General features: G+C 35.0%; 1 protein-coding gene across 9 annotated transcripts in view; it reads right to left on the bottom strand.

The window, feature by feature from the left end:
• Nucleotides 1-16,666, bottom strand: part of mcf2l2 (MCF.2 cell line derived transforming sequence-like 2) — a 68,554-nt gene that overhangs the window by 40,203 nt on the left and 11,685 nt on the right. For 7 of the 9 annotated variants that reach the window (XM_081358183.1, XM_081358186.1, XM_081358185.1 and 4 more), the window contains exons 2-14: nucleotides 15,458-15,541; nucleotides 10,383-10,497; nucleotides 10,215-10,305; nucleotides 8,914-9,033; nucleotides 6,853-6,969; nucleotides 6,495-6,644; nucleotides 6,114-6,238; nucleotides 5,544-5,658; nucleotides 5,328-5,447; nucleotides 4,530-4,721; nucleotides 2,829-3,020; nucleotides 1,285-1,462; nucleotides 876-979 (exon numbers count right to left, since the gene is read on the bottom strand). In XM_081358183.1, the coding sequence (XP_081214309.1) occupies nucleotides 876-979; nucleotides 1,285-1,462; nucleotides 2,829-3,020; nucleotides 4,530-4,721; nucleotides 5,328-5,447; nucleotides 5,544-5,658; nucleotides 6,114-6,238; nucleotides 6,495-6,644; nucleotides 6,853-6,969; nucleotides 8,914-9,033; nucleotides 10,215-10,305; nucleotides 10,383-10,497; nucleotides 15,458-15,541 (1,703 nt within the window). The remainder of the gene's footprint in view (nucleotides 1-875; nucleotides 980-1,284; nucleotides 1,463-2,828; nucleotides 3,021-4,529; nucleotides 4,722-5,327; nucleotides 5,448-5,543; nucleotides 5,659-6,113; nucleotides 6,239-6,494; nucleotides 6,645-6,852; nucleotides 6,970-8,913; nucleotides 9,034-10,214; nucleotides 10,306-10,382; nucleotides 10,498-15,457; nucleotides 15,542-16,666) is intronic. The other 2 variants (XM_081358184.1, XM_081358188.1) reach the window with 1 other exon arrangement.

Genomic DNA, 16,666 nt, shown 5'->3' with positions numbered 1-16,666 from the left:
CTCCAGCAATGGCAAAACAGTCAAACTCTGAGGTAATTGTTGATAACAGTTCTGTAAAGTCCTCAGCGAAGGCTGGAGAGTATTTTGTTGTCGTTTTAATGTATTTTTTGTGTGTAAATTACACAAAATGTAATTTTGTCAAATGTACAGGTTGTTCTGTAAATGTATTTACATTTTTACAGTATTTTAGAGAGATTTATTCTGGAAACCACAGCTTCCAGTTTTATGTTGTAAAACGACAACAGGACCAGCGTTCAGCTTAATATCTTTGGACTGACAAGGCTGGCTGGGTGAAACTCAGGTTCTTTTAGTTGGCAGTAAAAATGTTGGCCATTGCAACTAATGCTTTGTTACGTAAGGTTGAGAGCTGATCCCAAAAAGAAAATGTTATGACTTTTAGTGAACTGAAGGACTAAAAAAAAACCTGCAATGTCTGTCTATTTATTTCTTTTCAAACTACTACACATATACTACAAGAGCCTTATTGATTCATCCCATTTACTTGATTTTTTTATAAAGTTTTTTTTTACAGTGCAACACTGCTACTAACTCCAAGTAACTTTGCAACTACAAGTAAACTACCAGAGGACTGTCTGCTTAGTATCTGCTAACACTTTATTTTGATGCTCCCCCAACAGACATTCTACTGACCACCAGTTACTTTGCGACTACATGCCAACTTACTCTACTAACCCTAACCTAACAGTCTACTAATTCTCCAATGAGAGTTAGCTGACATGTACTGTAGTTGCAAAGTTACTTGTAGTCAGTAGAATGTTTAAAATGGATTATCAAAAAGTGTAACCTAACCAGACGTTTTTAAAAACTTGTATTTATTTTCGACCATGTATCTGAGCTGATAAAGGCTGATGTACCTTGATGCCACCTTTGGCTTTGCGAATATTTTTCCTCCTTGCCAGCTCTGCGTCACTGGGCTGCTTATTGGTACAGGAGTTCTCTGTAGCTTTGCGATTTGATGCTGTAGAGTTTAGAGCATAATTAAACAAGCTGGAAAGCCTTCATATTTTCAACTTAAATACTTCAGGATACAAAGTGTAACTTTAATGTTTTCCTGTCAGAAACATCAGTAAATTTGCATAAATGTGAGCACTGGTGCTACAATAAGTGCATTTAACAAAACCGCACTCAACCTAAAAGGTTATCAACTCGAAATGAGGACATGCTTCTGGAAAAAAAGAGTGGCAAGGTTACAAGGAAATACCACTAACCACTGGTGGTTTGGAAATGCATGCATTTCTGTCAACATGCACCTGGTTTACTCACCAGCTACAGTGGGTGGCGGGATTTTAGGTGAAGTGCGTTTAGGTGAAGATTCTGGTCGAGGTGCAACAGGTTGCACTGGCCTAGTTTGCTTTGTAGACAGCTTTTTCAGACTCGCATGTCTTTTCTCAAACATCTCTTGAACATCATCCAGCCTTTTAAGAGCAGTTTGGGCTTTGCTCTGCATGGGAAGGGATAAAAGATATTAAATATCAGTTATTTATCAGGAGCAGATGAATCAGTGAGCTCCAGAATTCTGAAACCAGAACCTAGTTTAGTCTAAAAGTTTGAAAAAATTATTTAAACCATAGAAACATTGACGGAACATTATTTAATATTTAATATATAGGAAAAGCATTAATATTCAGCACTATTTCTAGGTAACTCATTGAATAATGAGAGTTCAGGCTTAAGTGCTGCCATCATTAAAGCAACAGGACATCAAATACTACGAAATACCAAGATGAATATATGAATATTTCAGTACAAATTTTCAATCAAATCGTTATGATTATAATATGAAATATATATATATATAAATTCAGTGCTAATTTGATCTAATATTTGATGTGTTTTTTTTAAGTAGCAACTGAGATTCAATAAAATTATTGAATATCTTTTGAGACAAGGGTCTTAATGATTTTCAGTTTTGTTCAAGGTAATTAAAACAACAGTTTTTCAATAATGGGAGAATATGTAAAAGTATGGTATTTGGGGGAAAAGGCTGTCAGGGCAAAAGGCACAATAATTAACATGATAATAAATAGCTGGGGGACTATTTGTTGACATGACATGGTTCGATTCAGATGGTAAATATCATATACTGTATTAGGTTGGGTTTCCACCTTAAGAGATAATCACCATGTTTATAATGAAACCATCATATTTAAAAATATGATAATAATCATATCATATAATAAAATAAATGTATTGTTCCTACTGTAAATCAATATTACATTATTATGGGATCTCCTTCAATGCTTTCAGAATCTTTATTTTTTTAAATAATTTAGTTTCTGTATTTTTTAAATATATTTATATTAGCATATTTTAATAACAGTATATGTATTAAACAAATATTCATTTATTTATCAAAATAAACAGAAAATAGTACAAACTTTGCTAAAGGGATTGTTTTGAACAAGTATTTACTTAGACATTATTCAAAACATTTTTTTTGCCTAAAGTATTTGCATAAAAACTGTGTGCCTTTTGCCATGCTGGTGAACCTTTTACCCTGTGTGTGGGCTTAAAAGACAAACCTTGCCACCTCAAACATTTATAAGATTTTTAAACAAAACAAACCACTTTTCATTATCTATTTTCACCCAAAATCGTTTGCACCATCAATGTTTAATAAAAACATATATATTTGTTCTGCAATCATACACTATGGGAGCAGTGAAAAGAACATTTTTCTTAAGGTGTGTCTTTAGCCCTGTTGTATTGTGTTTTCTTAAGGTGGCCCTGTATACAGTATCTATAGCCTATATATATGAAATCCACTGTTTACAAATGCATTCAACTGTAATTAACTTCACTTGTACCTTGACCAGCTCTGAGAGGATGATCTCATACTGGTTGCCGAGGTCTTTGAGATGACTGAGCTGCTGCTCTTTGGCTGTTTTCATGTACTTCTCGATGTCCTGCAGTGCTGCTTCTGCACCTTCCTGGGTCTGGCATCTGTCTACAGCCTGAGAGGCCAACAGATACACTCCACTTTCACACCACTGGTTCACCTGCAAACATAAAAACACAGATGCACATTAATGCATCTATTTGTCCTGGACCCCATTTAAATCACAGTAAAGTAAACTGTGCAGGTTATCTAATTTGTTAATATTCTAACCCCAACCCCAAACCAAAAACTTAATTCAATATACTGTATATTATCATAAAACAAGTCTTATTGTTTTTTAAATTTCAGTTTTGTAAATGTATTTGTCTTCTGACAAATCTTAAAATCACCCATCTATCATGTCCTGACTCAATCATCCCACATGAAAACTCGGTAACACTTTACTTTGATGGTCCCTTTTAACATTCTGTTGACTATTAGTAACTTTGCAACTATATGTCAACTAACTCTCATTATAGTATTAGTAGACTGTCTGCTTAAAGGGATAGTTCACTTTGAAATAAAATTTTTGTATGTTTTAGCTTACCTCAAGGGCATCCAAGATGTAGGTGTCTTTGTTTCCGCAGTAGTTTCAATTTTGATATTTTTAGGTCAAACCGTTCTTGTCTGTCAGTCATATAATGCAGGTCTATGGTCACTATCTCAAAGAGCATGCACAGAGTCCAAATTAAAACAATTCCCCATCCTAAGTACACATTGATGGCCTAAGACACGAAACGAGCGGTTTGTGTGAGAAAACGAACAGTATTTATATCGTTTTTAACTCTTATACACAGCCACGTCCAAGTGATCTGAGGGCGCGCGCGCATCCTGGTGTGTGACGTGTGCGCAGACTGGTGCATAGATATATACACTAGATGTCGCCTTGGCTACGGCAGTTCATTGGAACGAATGTCTTTAATGCGACATCTAGTGTATATATCTATGCACCTGTCTGCATACACGTCACACACCAGGATGCGCGCACCCTCAGATCACTTGGACGTGGCTGTGCATAAGAGTTAAAAACGATATAAATACTGTTCGTTTTCTCACACAAACGACTCGTTTCGTGTCTTAGGCCATCAATGTGTACTTACGATGGGGAATTGTTTAATTTGGACGATGGGGAATTGTTTAATTTGGACGATGGGGAATTGTTTTAATTTGGACTCTGTGCATGCTCTTTGAGGCAGTGACCATAGACCTGCATGAAATGACTGACAGACAAGAAGGGTTTGGCCTAAAAATATCAAAATTGAAACTACTGCGGAAAAAGACACCTACATCTTGGATGCCCTTGAGGTAAGCTAAAACATACCAAAATTTAATTTCAAAGTGAACTATCCCTTTAATATGTGCTAAAAACTCTTTATTGTAATGGTCCTTCAACAGACATTCTACTGACTATAAGTAACTTTGTAACTACATGTCAACTTATTCAAACCCTAATGTACCAGTCTATTAATACTCTACAAACACTCTAATGAGAGTGAGTAGACATGTAGGTGCAACATTACTTATAGTCAACAGAATGTGCTAAAGGGACCATCAAAATGAAGTGAAACCGAAAACTCAGTATTAAGTTGCCTGTGTGGTAATTTGACTGCATGCAAGTTGTTTCACAAACCTCGTCGATTCCTTTGTGGATTTCAAGTGATTTGGTCAGAATGTCACGTTTCTTTTTGGCCTCATTGCTGAAATCATCACAGATCCGACGCAGTTCGACACACTTTGGGAGGATTGAGTCTACGGCGTAATGGTTGCTTTGAATGAGCTGGTCCCCATGCTGAGCATGAAGCTGAGCTTTCTCCAAGGACTCCTGTACAGATCAGTAAACACAATAAACAGAATATGAATGATGTACACTGCTAACTTGACTATTATTACTACTTGACTTGCAGTCTTGTAACAGTCAAGTCAAGTCACCTTTATATACAGCGCTTTATACAGTCCAGATCAAAGTTTCAAAGCAGCTTTACAGTGTTAAACAGGTAAGTAACAATCCATGATGCAAACAGAATTGAATTATGCTGTAATTTAGCTATAGAAAGACAATAGTGTCAGTAGCAGCACTATGTTTGTGCATTTGATTTCTTCCTGAAGTTCAGCTTTAGTTACTGCGTGCTTTCAAACATCTGCACTTTCTTATCATTTTGACAAAGGCAATGCATTTTGTTGATTTAGTAGAGTTAAGCTAGTTAAAATCGCAGTGGTGACACCAGCAAACCAACATTCCATGTTGGGGACCAGCATTCAAAACATATGGTGGTTATCCTGATTTAAATATGCTTAAAAAAAGAAACATTAACTGTCTGTAAAAAATGGGGTGTGGTTAGTGGCGAAAAACAAAACAAATAGTTGAACTGTCAAACTGAATGTGGTGGTTTGCATATCAGGCCTGGCCTTAGACTCAAAATATTTTGACCTGAGCTTTGTCTTCCAAAGTTTTCAGTTCCCCAAGTAGGTGATCGACCCGGGCCACACAGTCCCCGGTGTCAGACAGTCCCAATAACACTTCCATCAGGCCATCCAGAGAAACTTTCACCTGATGCAATGGATAAAACACACCAATTTCAACTTGATTGACTAGACAACCGCCACTGGTGATACTTAGTATAATGGCACATCCATTGCACCGTACCTCTCTGAAGTCCTGCTCAAAGTGTCGTAACTGTAAGCACTGCTCTAATTTGAGGTGATGCCTCGACCAGAACTGTTCAAACGCATTCTCAGTCTCATCGAGCTGCGCTAACAACCTGAGACAAACAAACAAACAAACGCTTTTACAGTGTGAATGTCAGAGGAGCTAGAGTGAATTAGATTTCACAGAGCAAGGTTAGATGACACTAGGTTTTAAAGAATAATAACAGAACTGTAACAAGAACTACACAAGTCTAACACCTGATAAAAGAGCTGTAAAAATCTAGCAAATGGCACTTCATTCAATATGTAATCAAATAACTTTTATGTTAATGTTCCTGGTTATACTGTGAATAATGTTCAATCTTTCATCAGAATGTTCTGTGACTATCTTTTTTGGCAGACGTCAGCAAGATCTCTATTTGCATTTCCAATGGTTAAAATCCCTTACAAAGTGATTATTCTGTTTTGCTGACAGGTAGGTATATCACTTAGTGGCTCAGAAATGTGTTACATTTTAGTTCTGCTTAAGCTACCATCGTCATTAGCGGTTTACACACTTTTTACACACCTCTCAACGGTTGTTTGGTTCTCTACCTCATCTGGATTCAAAACGTGGCTCTCGGTTTTGCTGGCCTGGTCTTTGATACAGGACAGCAGAGTATGACCTTGTTTTACTGCCAATTTTAGCTCTTCCTGTACAGAAAGAAGAAATATGGCATATGAATACTGATTGAATCTGGGTATGCAAAAACAGGCATAATCAAGATAAATGCAGATGGTGTTTTGTTGCTCCACTATGTGAGAAACTGAACATCAATGAGCCGATAAAAGGTGACTGATCAATTGCACAGACACAAGCAATAAAATAAAGGACACAATTATGACAACAAGGATTAAACAAATCATATGATAGCATTAGAAGCACTGTTCCATAAATGTGGATGGCTACCTTGAGCTTATCGTGTTTTTCGGTGTGTGTGATAAGCAAATCTTTGGTGCACTGCACGTCATTGGGAAGCTCAGTTTCTGCCAGGTCAGTTCCAAACTGCTGAAGCATCTGTGCTGTGCTCTTCACTGTTAACGCAAAGTTCTCAATGGCCTAGGACAAAAAATTTTGAATTATACACTTTATACTTTACATAACACTTAAAAAAAAAAAAAATCTAAAATCTAAATCTACTCCACAGAATATTATATATGGTATTTTGAAATTAAATGGTAGACTGCATTCAAATCTGTAAAAAAAATAATACAGTACAGTATAGTTTCATTTAAAGTCATATTAATAATTATAAAATAATTCTCACTGTGCGATGGTGAATCCATTGACTGTGGCAATATTCCAGGCTTCCCCCCAGGTCACAGGTCAGCTGGCCTTTGTCAATGTAGCCGTGCAAGTCTGACAGGGAATTTAGCATAACAATCTACAAGAGAAGAACAAAAGAAAGAAAAAACATTTACATACATAATATATGGAAGTGTATTTATGGCAGAAATGTGTGTACTTTTTGGGAACAGAAACTAATTGTTTCTCTTATGTTACTTTAAAGACAAAGTCGCTGTTGTTAGCAGTGTTAGTGTAGTGCCACAACCACAGACCACGCACACATTCATTTTCGTTGAATGTTCACAACCTGTGGTAGGCTGCAGGTAAAATGGTAAATGGTAAAAATATATGGTAAAAAAAACGGTTGCAGAGGAAGGTTACAAGAAAATTCTGGGTTTGGAAGGAAATGAGGCCAGTGGTGTACAGTAACATTATAATGGCAACAAAGAGGTGATTTTATATAACTTTACACAAAAAAGTTTAATTATCAACTTTTCACACTAAAATCATGTCATCACATTGAAATCACTTATATTGTTTAAGTCTTGTGGATGTACTAAAACTTTATATTTTTTAATTTAACTCTTTCCCCACCACGTTTTTTTTTTTAAGTTGCCAGCCACTGTCATCATTTTTTATCATTTTCATTTGCTTTAAAAAAAAATGTTTTTTATCAACACTGAATGTGGTTAAGTAAGTTTCATAAAGAAAGCAACATTTTGAGGAAAAAAAGCTGAGAAAATCGCGTTTTTGTCAAAGACTACATCCAGATTATATTCAGAACGATGATCAAAGCACAAAATACATGGAGTAGATGTAGTCCATCAACACCCCTAATGCTTGCACAGTCCTATAACTCGTCCTGGGTCGACATTTCACTCATTAACATAAGGCAGTTTTGATTATGCTGTTTAATGTTGGTGATTGTGTTATTTTACATAATGATTACATGTGATATCTTGTTTCTGCTTCTTCTTCGTCTGTGTTTTGATCAGGAGATTCAGTAATCTTTCAGAAGATGCGTAATAGCGCCCCCCTACCGTATAACAGTGAAAACACGGAAAGCTGGAAAATTCTGTCAATGTCGGGGAAAGGGTTAACTTGTGTGAAGTGAACCAACCCATTTCACTTCCACTGTAAAATACAGAGTGTCTATTTACACAAACTGCAAATAACTTACTGGCAGAGGCTATTTACACTGACTCGAGCCACCATTGTCTGATTGAGCCAAATTGACTAAATAAACTGTGCTGGCAATGGAATCAGTAGTGTGGAGACAAGGCAGATGGCGTTAGCTATTGACACGACCAAACCAAGTCCTTGGTTCCGGATTCTGCCTTACTGATTTGCATAGTAGCCTGCTTGTGCTTTCAAACCACAAAACACTTTCAAACACTTCCATGTGCTCTCAAACGCTCCCGAAAATGAATTGATCAATTTAGCCAATCACAGACATATCCGATGAGCGCGTGGACACAATGGCCAATCAGAGGTGTTTTCGAATTCTGCTCAACAGCGCTCAAAGCGTCACATTTTTTAAAAATTCAGTACCGACTTGGCACCGAAGTCTGTATTTTGACAACTCTAAGTCTACTTGCAGGAAGTGTGAAGGAAATAAGAGTTTCAGAACTAACACTAAATCTGGAATATTCCTGTAAAAGACTATCAATCTAATGCATCTGCAGATGACATTTTGTGAAATCAAGACATGCACACCACAGTGCAATCTTCATTTCCTTAACGTCACATGAGAAAATGCATGCAGATGATAATCTCGTGCACTAGCATACAATGTCAAAGCAAGGTGTCATTTACTGAATTCACACATTGCCACCGCTTTGATGACAAGCCGATATGAAGTGGCATTTTCTAAAGTGCTGTTATCACCCTTTCAGACATGCATAAAACAACAAGGTGACAGGCTGTGTTAATAATTTAGCAGATGAGTGATCATGGTTACAAACACTCCAGAGGAGCCCTGCGCGTCATATGGCGAATGAACAGACATGCTGAGGGTCCAGACAGACAAAAGCATGCTTACCGGTACCTTCAATTTGAAGTCATCCCTATGTAACCGCATACTAACATCAGCGATGGCCCTCTGGAGGAGGCGGGAAGGTTTCAGAACCAGAACAAGCTGTAGATTTCCTGGGAAGGAGCCCTTTTAGTCATGAAAGGAAATGAAACATATAAGCAAAAATAAAAACTTTGACTCATTTCCTTAATTCTGTGGCATTAACTATATATACTTTGTAAATCGTCCAAAATATTCTGTATTTGAAACTTTTCAAATGAATTTATAAAATGTGTATATATATATATATATATATATATATATATATATACACACACACACACACACACACACATATATATATATACACACACACACACACACACACATATATATGTAAAATATATGTTATATAATACACATATATGATACACAAATATATAATACACATATAAGTTATATGTAAAAAGGTTAAATATATATTACATTTAAAATGTAATAAAAAAAGAACATGTAAAATAAGACAATAGCAATTTTATTTATGTTACTCCATTGTAAAAAATTAAACCACAAAACAATTATTATTATTGTAATAACACTTACTGTATGTACTGTAAAATAAAAAGTAGTATTTAAAATTGTAAAACATATACAATTATTTTATTAATAATAATAAACGCTGAAGTTTTTCAGCGTTTTCAGTTTTTATTAAAAAATTAAACTAATAAACGCTGCTGTCACTGAAGCAAATGGAGACATCAACTTTTAAATTTGAAAAGTCTCTTCTTTTCATTGTTTATGCTTATCAAATAATTTGTGATTAAAAATATTATATATTGATAGTTATTAAATTATATTAAATTGGATTAAAAATATGAAAAATAAATTCCAGCACAGCGCTACAACAACCATAATGAAATGACCCTTCAAAATAGATAATGCTTTACAATGAACCCTGTTAGATATATGTATATGACAATTTACCTGTTCAATAAAATATCTTACTCACCCACAACAGTGATAAAAACGCCATCTATTTACAACATTTCAAATCCCTCAGTTCTCGCCATCTCTCTAAAAAGCCAAGCCGATGTTGATTCTTGTTTTATTACGTCCTCACACACGAGTGAGTGAAATATGTACACAATTTCCCACGAAAACCCTCCTGCTAGGTCTAAAATATAAACACTTAAAATAGGCTTACCATAGTGAATCAGGGTAAGACAAAATAAGTTTTGGAAGAAGTATGATGTATTGACTCATTATTTAAACATCAAGTTGAAGAGCTGTTCTAACTTCATAAAGCTTCAGCAAGAGCCTGTACGAACCGCTATCCGTGACAGAGAAGTGATTGCTGAGTTCCATTTGTCCTTCCTGCGGTCCAGGATGATGATGAAGCCGATGCTAGCAGCATCCATGCTGAAAGATGTAGAACAGAAACAGACTGGTCAGGCTTTGGAATCACAACTTTAAGACAAAGATAAACGAGGTTTCACCTTGGTATGCTGGTCAGGTATGTGACGACATTAACGAATTCCTCATCCGTCACCTCGTTAAAACCTGAGAACTCCGGGAAGGTGATGATGGGAGATCCATCTTTTCCTCTTCCTCCTGCAAATATTTAGAGTCTATTTAATTCACAGTTATTAATTCTGAGAAAAAGAAGGTTTGAAATATTAAATGGCACTCTGTGGTACTTTAAAAACATTTGTCTTTTTTTAACAACTTTTGGTTGTAATCTCGATGAGCCCTATGGTGTGTGTTCATTGTTCACAGACCAAGTCTATTTTTATTTCATTTTTGGTGTTAGGATTGACACCATTCACAATAAAACGGAAACTTTGCACATGGTGTGAAAGTGCATGCAGCAGAAACAAGGTGTGAGAGGATTAAAACCATGACCTACTTTTTTTTTTCCTTTACACTTCGGGTATAGCTTTCAAATATACTTCTTTCATTTCTGTTTAATGGGACATACATCGGGAATTGTCCTCAAAATAATTCTTAAGTATTTACCACACGCTTCTACTTTTTATTTGACTTTTAACTCACATTAAAATATCATATTTGATTTTTTTTTCAATTTAATTCACATATTTATTTGATTTAAGAATCTCATTTCAACCACAAGGGGGCGACAGTGGTATGAGATTGAGTTATAAGATGAGCTATTGAGTTCTGACATTCATAAATTATTATCAGACTACATATCAGACAAAAAGCGACCTTTTATTACATAAATTGTATGTATTTTCACACTTACACACTGTAAAAAGTGATCAGTTAAATTTACCTAAAAAAGTGAGGAAACCCACTGCCTTAAAATTAAATAAATAAGCCATGCGTAATTGAAAAAAATAAGTTAGGCGGAATTGTCAAGTTCACATAACATTGCAATGCATGACGATTTACTCAATTTTAAGGCAACAGGTTTCCTCACTTTTTTTTAACTGATCACATTTACAGTGCATATACTTACATTTGTTATGATGTTTACACTACAAAACCATTAAATTCATTATTATTGATGTCCATTTGAGTCATATATTTGTGCACTGTAAAACCCAACAAGTTAACTCAACTCAAACCGATTGAGGAAACTGATTGAAATAAAAATACATATGAGTATTGTGAACTTCTATATACTGATGACTCAATAAGTTCACAATACTCATATGTATTTATTTTTAAACTTAAATGGTTTGCCGCAATCAGTTTCCTCAATCGGTTTGAGTTGAGTTAACTTGTTGGGTTTTACAGTGTGTTAGGTTTTAATTTTTCTTGATACAATTTAATATGTAAGGGACATATTTATTCTTTTGATTATTTTGTCATTTTTATTATGAAGGGGGAGGTGCCTGTGTTGCATGGTTATGTTTGTAAATTTATAACCTTTAAGGGTTACAAGTAAATGTTATCAATCAATGGTATCTGCAATTGTATGATGTGTTCTGTTTAAATGGAGACAAGAGACAATCTAAATAAAGTGAGGGAAAAAATATTTTGTCTTTTTTAACACATACTGTCATATTTTCATTTTGAGCTCAAACAGTAAAACCCCCTACTATATTTTCACGGAGCCTGACGTATCTCCAAATTTACTTTTTTTTTTTTTTTTTTTTGCTATTTACTTATTTTTAGCAAAATATTCGCCACTGTCCCTGTCAGTGTGAATACGTAATCGCCTTATTTAACAGGGATTCTTCTCGTGCATTGTGTTCATTCCTGAGGGGAATTCTGGAGAAAGATGTGTTTGTTTGCAGTAATAAGGCAGATCCACTCAGATGTCACATGTTCATCCATTTTTAGACTTTAGATGCCACAACTCCTCACTTGGGTTATGTATAGGTGATTTTTATTTATATATGTGTGTGTGTGTGTGTGTGTGTGTGTGTGTGTGTGTGTGTGTGTGTGTGTGTGTGTGTGTGTGTGTGTGTGTGTGTGTGTGAGTGTGTGTGCATGTTTCTTTTTTTCATTTATATGTATAAACCACACACATCCGCCAGCTCATATCCGCCATCTCATCTGTCTTCAATGGAACTTTGTTGAATTATACTTTATTATTATTATTAAGATTATTCATGTTTTTAAAATAAGTTTGTTTTGCTCACCAAGGCTGCATTTATTTGATTAAATAAAATAATAATAATAAAAAAGTAATATTGTGAAATATTATTACAATTTAAAACAGCTGTTTTCTATGTGAATATATAGTAAAGTGTAATTTATTCTTGTGATCAAATCTGATTTTTTTTATCATCATTACTCCAGTCTTCAGTGTCACATGATGCTTTAGAAATCACTCTAATATGATGATTTGATAAGAAACATTTCTCATTATTATCAATGTTAAAACAGTTATTTACATTTTTATTTCAGGATTCTTTGATGAATTGAAAGTTCAAAAGAGCAGCATTTATCTGAATTTTTCAGCTTTTGTAACATTAAACACTACCGTTCAAAAGGGGTCAGAAAGAATTTTTATTTTATTTTTGGGGGGAAAGAAATAAAAGAAATCAATACTTTTATTCATCAAGGATTAATTAAATTGATCAATAGTTATAGTAAAGACATTTATAATGTTACAAAAGATTCTATTTTAAAATAAATGCTTGTCTTTTGAACTTTCTATTCATCAAAGAATCCTGAAAAAAATTTGTACACAACTGTTTTCAACATTGATAATAATAATGAATATTTGTTGAGCATCAAATCATCATATTAGAATGATTTCTGAAGGATCATGTAACACTGAAGACTGGAGTAATGATGCTAAAAATTCTGCTTTGTTACCACAGGAATAAATTACATTTTAAAATATATGAGCATAGAAAACAGCTGTTTTAAATTGTCATAATATTTCACAATATTACTGTCTTTTTTTATTATTAAATCAAATAAATGCAGCCTTGGTGAGCAAAAGAGACTTCTTTTAAAAACATTAAAAATCTTACCGTTCCAAAACTTGTGGTTTAATGATTTCACTGATTTTAATGACACCAAGGACATTTAATTTCTGATCATCCCCTGCGATTCACAGAGACCTAATGGATGACACCATGCTTTTCAGCGGAAAACAGCACTCGAGACAAGAGGAGTCAGCTAAATAGATTGCACAGAGTATGCTGGGATTATTTTGAACCGTAACTTTACGTAACCCGTGCGGTTTTGATGGCTGGTGCAGGCTTCTTGGCAGATGAGAAGACAGGGAGGCAAGCCAGGCCTCAGGAGATCTGACTGGGATGGGAAGGAATGGAAAAGCTCTCTAAAGAGCAGCGAGTCTGTATTTATGATGTCCCTCCCACTTACATCAGTTCAGCGTGTAAGTTTTTCCACCCTGTTTCACCCTGCATGTGCCAAAAGCAGTCAACACTTCTGTTTTATTAGTTAAAATTAATTGGTTTGCATAGTTAATTACCCCTTAGTACCACCCGGCAGCTTCACAACCAAGGCTGGTTAAAATTCATTCAATATAGAATATATGTGTCGCAAACAGCTGTCACCAGGTGTTTTTATCTCTGTCGGTTGCCGAATTGTTTCATTTTCATCAGTAACAATAAAGTTGTTTTACCAACATTAAGAATGTCAGTAACCAAACAGTTGATGGACCCCATTGACTTCAATGGGGTCCATCAACTGTTTGGTTACCGACATTCTTCAAAATATCTTCTTTTGTGTTCAGCAGAAGAGAGAAATTCATACAGGTTTGAAACAACTTGAGGGTGAGTAAATGATGACAGAAGTGAACTATTCCTTTAAGCAGGATGGTGGCGTAGCCTAGTGGCTAAAAGCGTTAGCTGGTAAACAAAAAAGATTTGGGTTCAAACAGGGTAACAAAGTCATTTAGTACTGTAAGTATTAGTTTAAATAAACTGGTTTAATTTGGAACTGTAAAATGTTACATATGTACACGTTACATATTTAAATTATGTATAATTCCATGCATCTAACCCTAAACCAAACCCTAAGTCTAACCCTAACCCTATAAGCACATGTAGTTAATTAATATTACTATATATAATTACACTGTAACAAGGACAACTTAAAACGCGTTATTAAACGTATTTTGTTGTTTAAACATGTTATAATGATTATGTTAGTTGATCTATTTAGCTGATACAGATAAGCAGATAATTATGTTCAAGTTATGCCTGATAACCAATAAATTGCCAATATTAAAATTCCATATTATTTTCCGTAAAATTAATAAAAACATGTTGAAATAATTACAGAACAACCTCACCGGCAGAAATTATTAAAAGTATTTTTATTATTTTTTTTTTCAAGCGCACACACATCTTTCTAAAGATAAACAATTTTTTTTACACAATTTTATTAAATTAATCAGGTGAATTAGGCATTATAATTTTACAATATGAAAAACAGATATGGATTTTGAAATTTGCTAAAGATTACATTTAACTTTTAACTTGTTAAAAATTAATTGAACATTAGTTAGGAGCAAAGATAATCCAAATTTAAAAATAGTGGAAACTATTTTAAAACTATTTAAACACGCACAATTAAATATCCAATAGCGACCAATACTGATAAATTGGAAAATATCAGCAGATAATCAATATGAAATCGCTAAATTTTGCATGGTATTGGTATAACAAAAAAAATCATGTTTTTGTGATAGATTTAATTTCACTCAGTGAAAGAGACAGTATCATAGTGAGTGAAACAACGATCTGTGTGGTTGACATAAAAAAAATGAACTATCATCAATAGGTCCTTGGATATTTCTCTATTCATTTTTATGTAATATTCATCATGGGAAAACGAGACAGCAGAAGTCTATTTTCTCTGGTTTTGAGTGCTAATGAGCATCTGAGGAAATGGAGGGCTGGGAATTGTACAACAGTACTGACATGATGTGATTTGTGAGCATTAGCATCAATTAGCTGCCACCACAGAAACCTGACCCACGTTCTTCCGATCAACCGAGAAAGGGTCAAAGTTCAAAAGCATCACCAACAGCGAGAGAGCTGGGAAGTGCATTGCTTTTGAAAAAAACAATAAGCCTTTTTATCCCAACCTAAAGAGCAAATAGACATTCAAATCTCACCTGAAAGAAGAGCAAATTGCCTGTGAAGTTGTTCAATTATATCGACAGCCAGTAATGGCCTGATCTCCTGCTGCATAATCTCATCTGTGAGGAAAGAGAGGAAAGAACAGGGGCAAATAAAATCACTGCGACATAACTTTGTAAAAATCATGTTCAGGATAACCATAAGATACAGTGTCACAGAGTGCATCAGTAGCTCGACCCTTAAGAGTGAGCGTCTGCTCTGGAAGGAGTTTCCCCTGTACAGCTGCTTCCTTAGAGACGACCTTTAGCCATCAACACAGCCTCTGGTTTGTATCCGTTCATCAGGGAAGAGCTCCTTCAAACAAGCCATTCTTTTATGCCTTTGGCTTTACAAAAGAGCACTCGAGCGCTACTATTCTCTACTGATCTGCTGAGGGTCACCCTAAATCCCAATGAAGTCTGTAGACGAACAAAAGCTCCTCTGTGCATGTACACAAAAGACTGCATTAACATTGACTTCTCTTTATCAGACCCTGTTAAATCTTGTGAGGAAACTCGCTGTAGGCTACAAACAACGTTGATGGGTTACTACTGAAATTTTGGGATGTATTCGGTGTGGGTTATTGTTAGGAAGTTTTGAAGCAATGAATTGTACAGTAGTTAATATCCTCAAACCACTAGTCAAAATGTTTGGCGGGTGGTGTGCCGTAAACCACAGAACAACCTTAGCTTACAGAACTGAACATGTTTCAAGTTTTTTTTTTCTTAAGTGCTCGCACATCCTTCTGGAGCGTGTTCTACAGGAAAAACAATGTGCGTCAAGGAGCATGTGAAAACCAGATGTTATCAGCTGGCAGTGGAGTCACAACCATTGATATGTACTGTACATGAATTACAACAAGAAGCCAAAGACTTCCCCAGTGGAAAGTCACAGTGGCTGGATCGTACAGGACCACTCCCATGACAGAAAAAAACAAACAATGAAACTTTTTTGCAAATATATTTTAAAACATTAGCAAAAAAAAAAAAAAAAAAAAAAATACTCATTGATAATGCAAAATGTTGATAATGCATTAGAGTGTACAAGAGATTTACTTGTTTTTTTGTTCAATAATTAGGGACAGGCATTAAAGGGTTAGTTCACCCAAAAATGAAAATTTTGTCAGTAATTACTCACCCTCATGTTGTTCCAACCCCATAAGACCTTCGTTCATCTTCGGAACACAAATTAAGATATTTTTTATT

The sequence above is a fragment of the Scardinius erythrophthalmus genome, assembly GCF_964197995.2.
Source record: "Scardinius erythrophthalmus genome assembly, chromosome: 25".
Taxonomy (NCBI): Eukaryota; Metazoa; Chordata; class Actinopteri; order Cypriniformes; family Leuciscidae; genus Scardinius; species Scardinius erythrophthalmus.
Note: the sequence above shows the minus strand (reverse complement) of the source record. Positions and strands in the feature narration are given on the sequence as shown.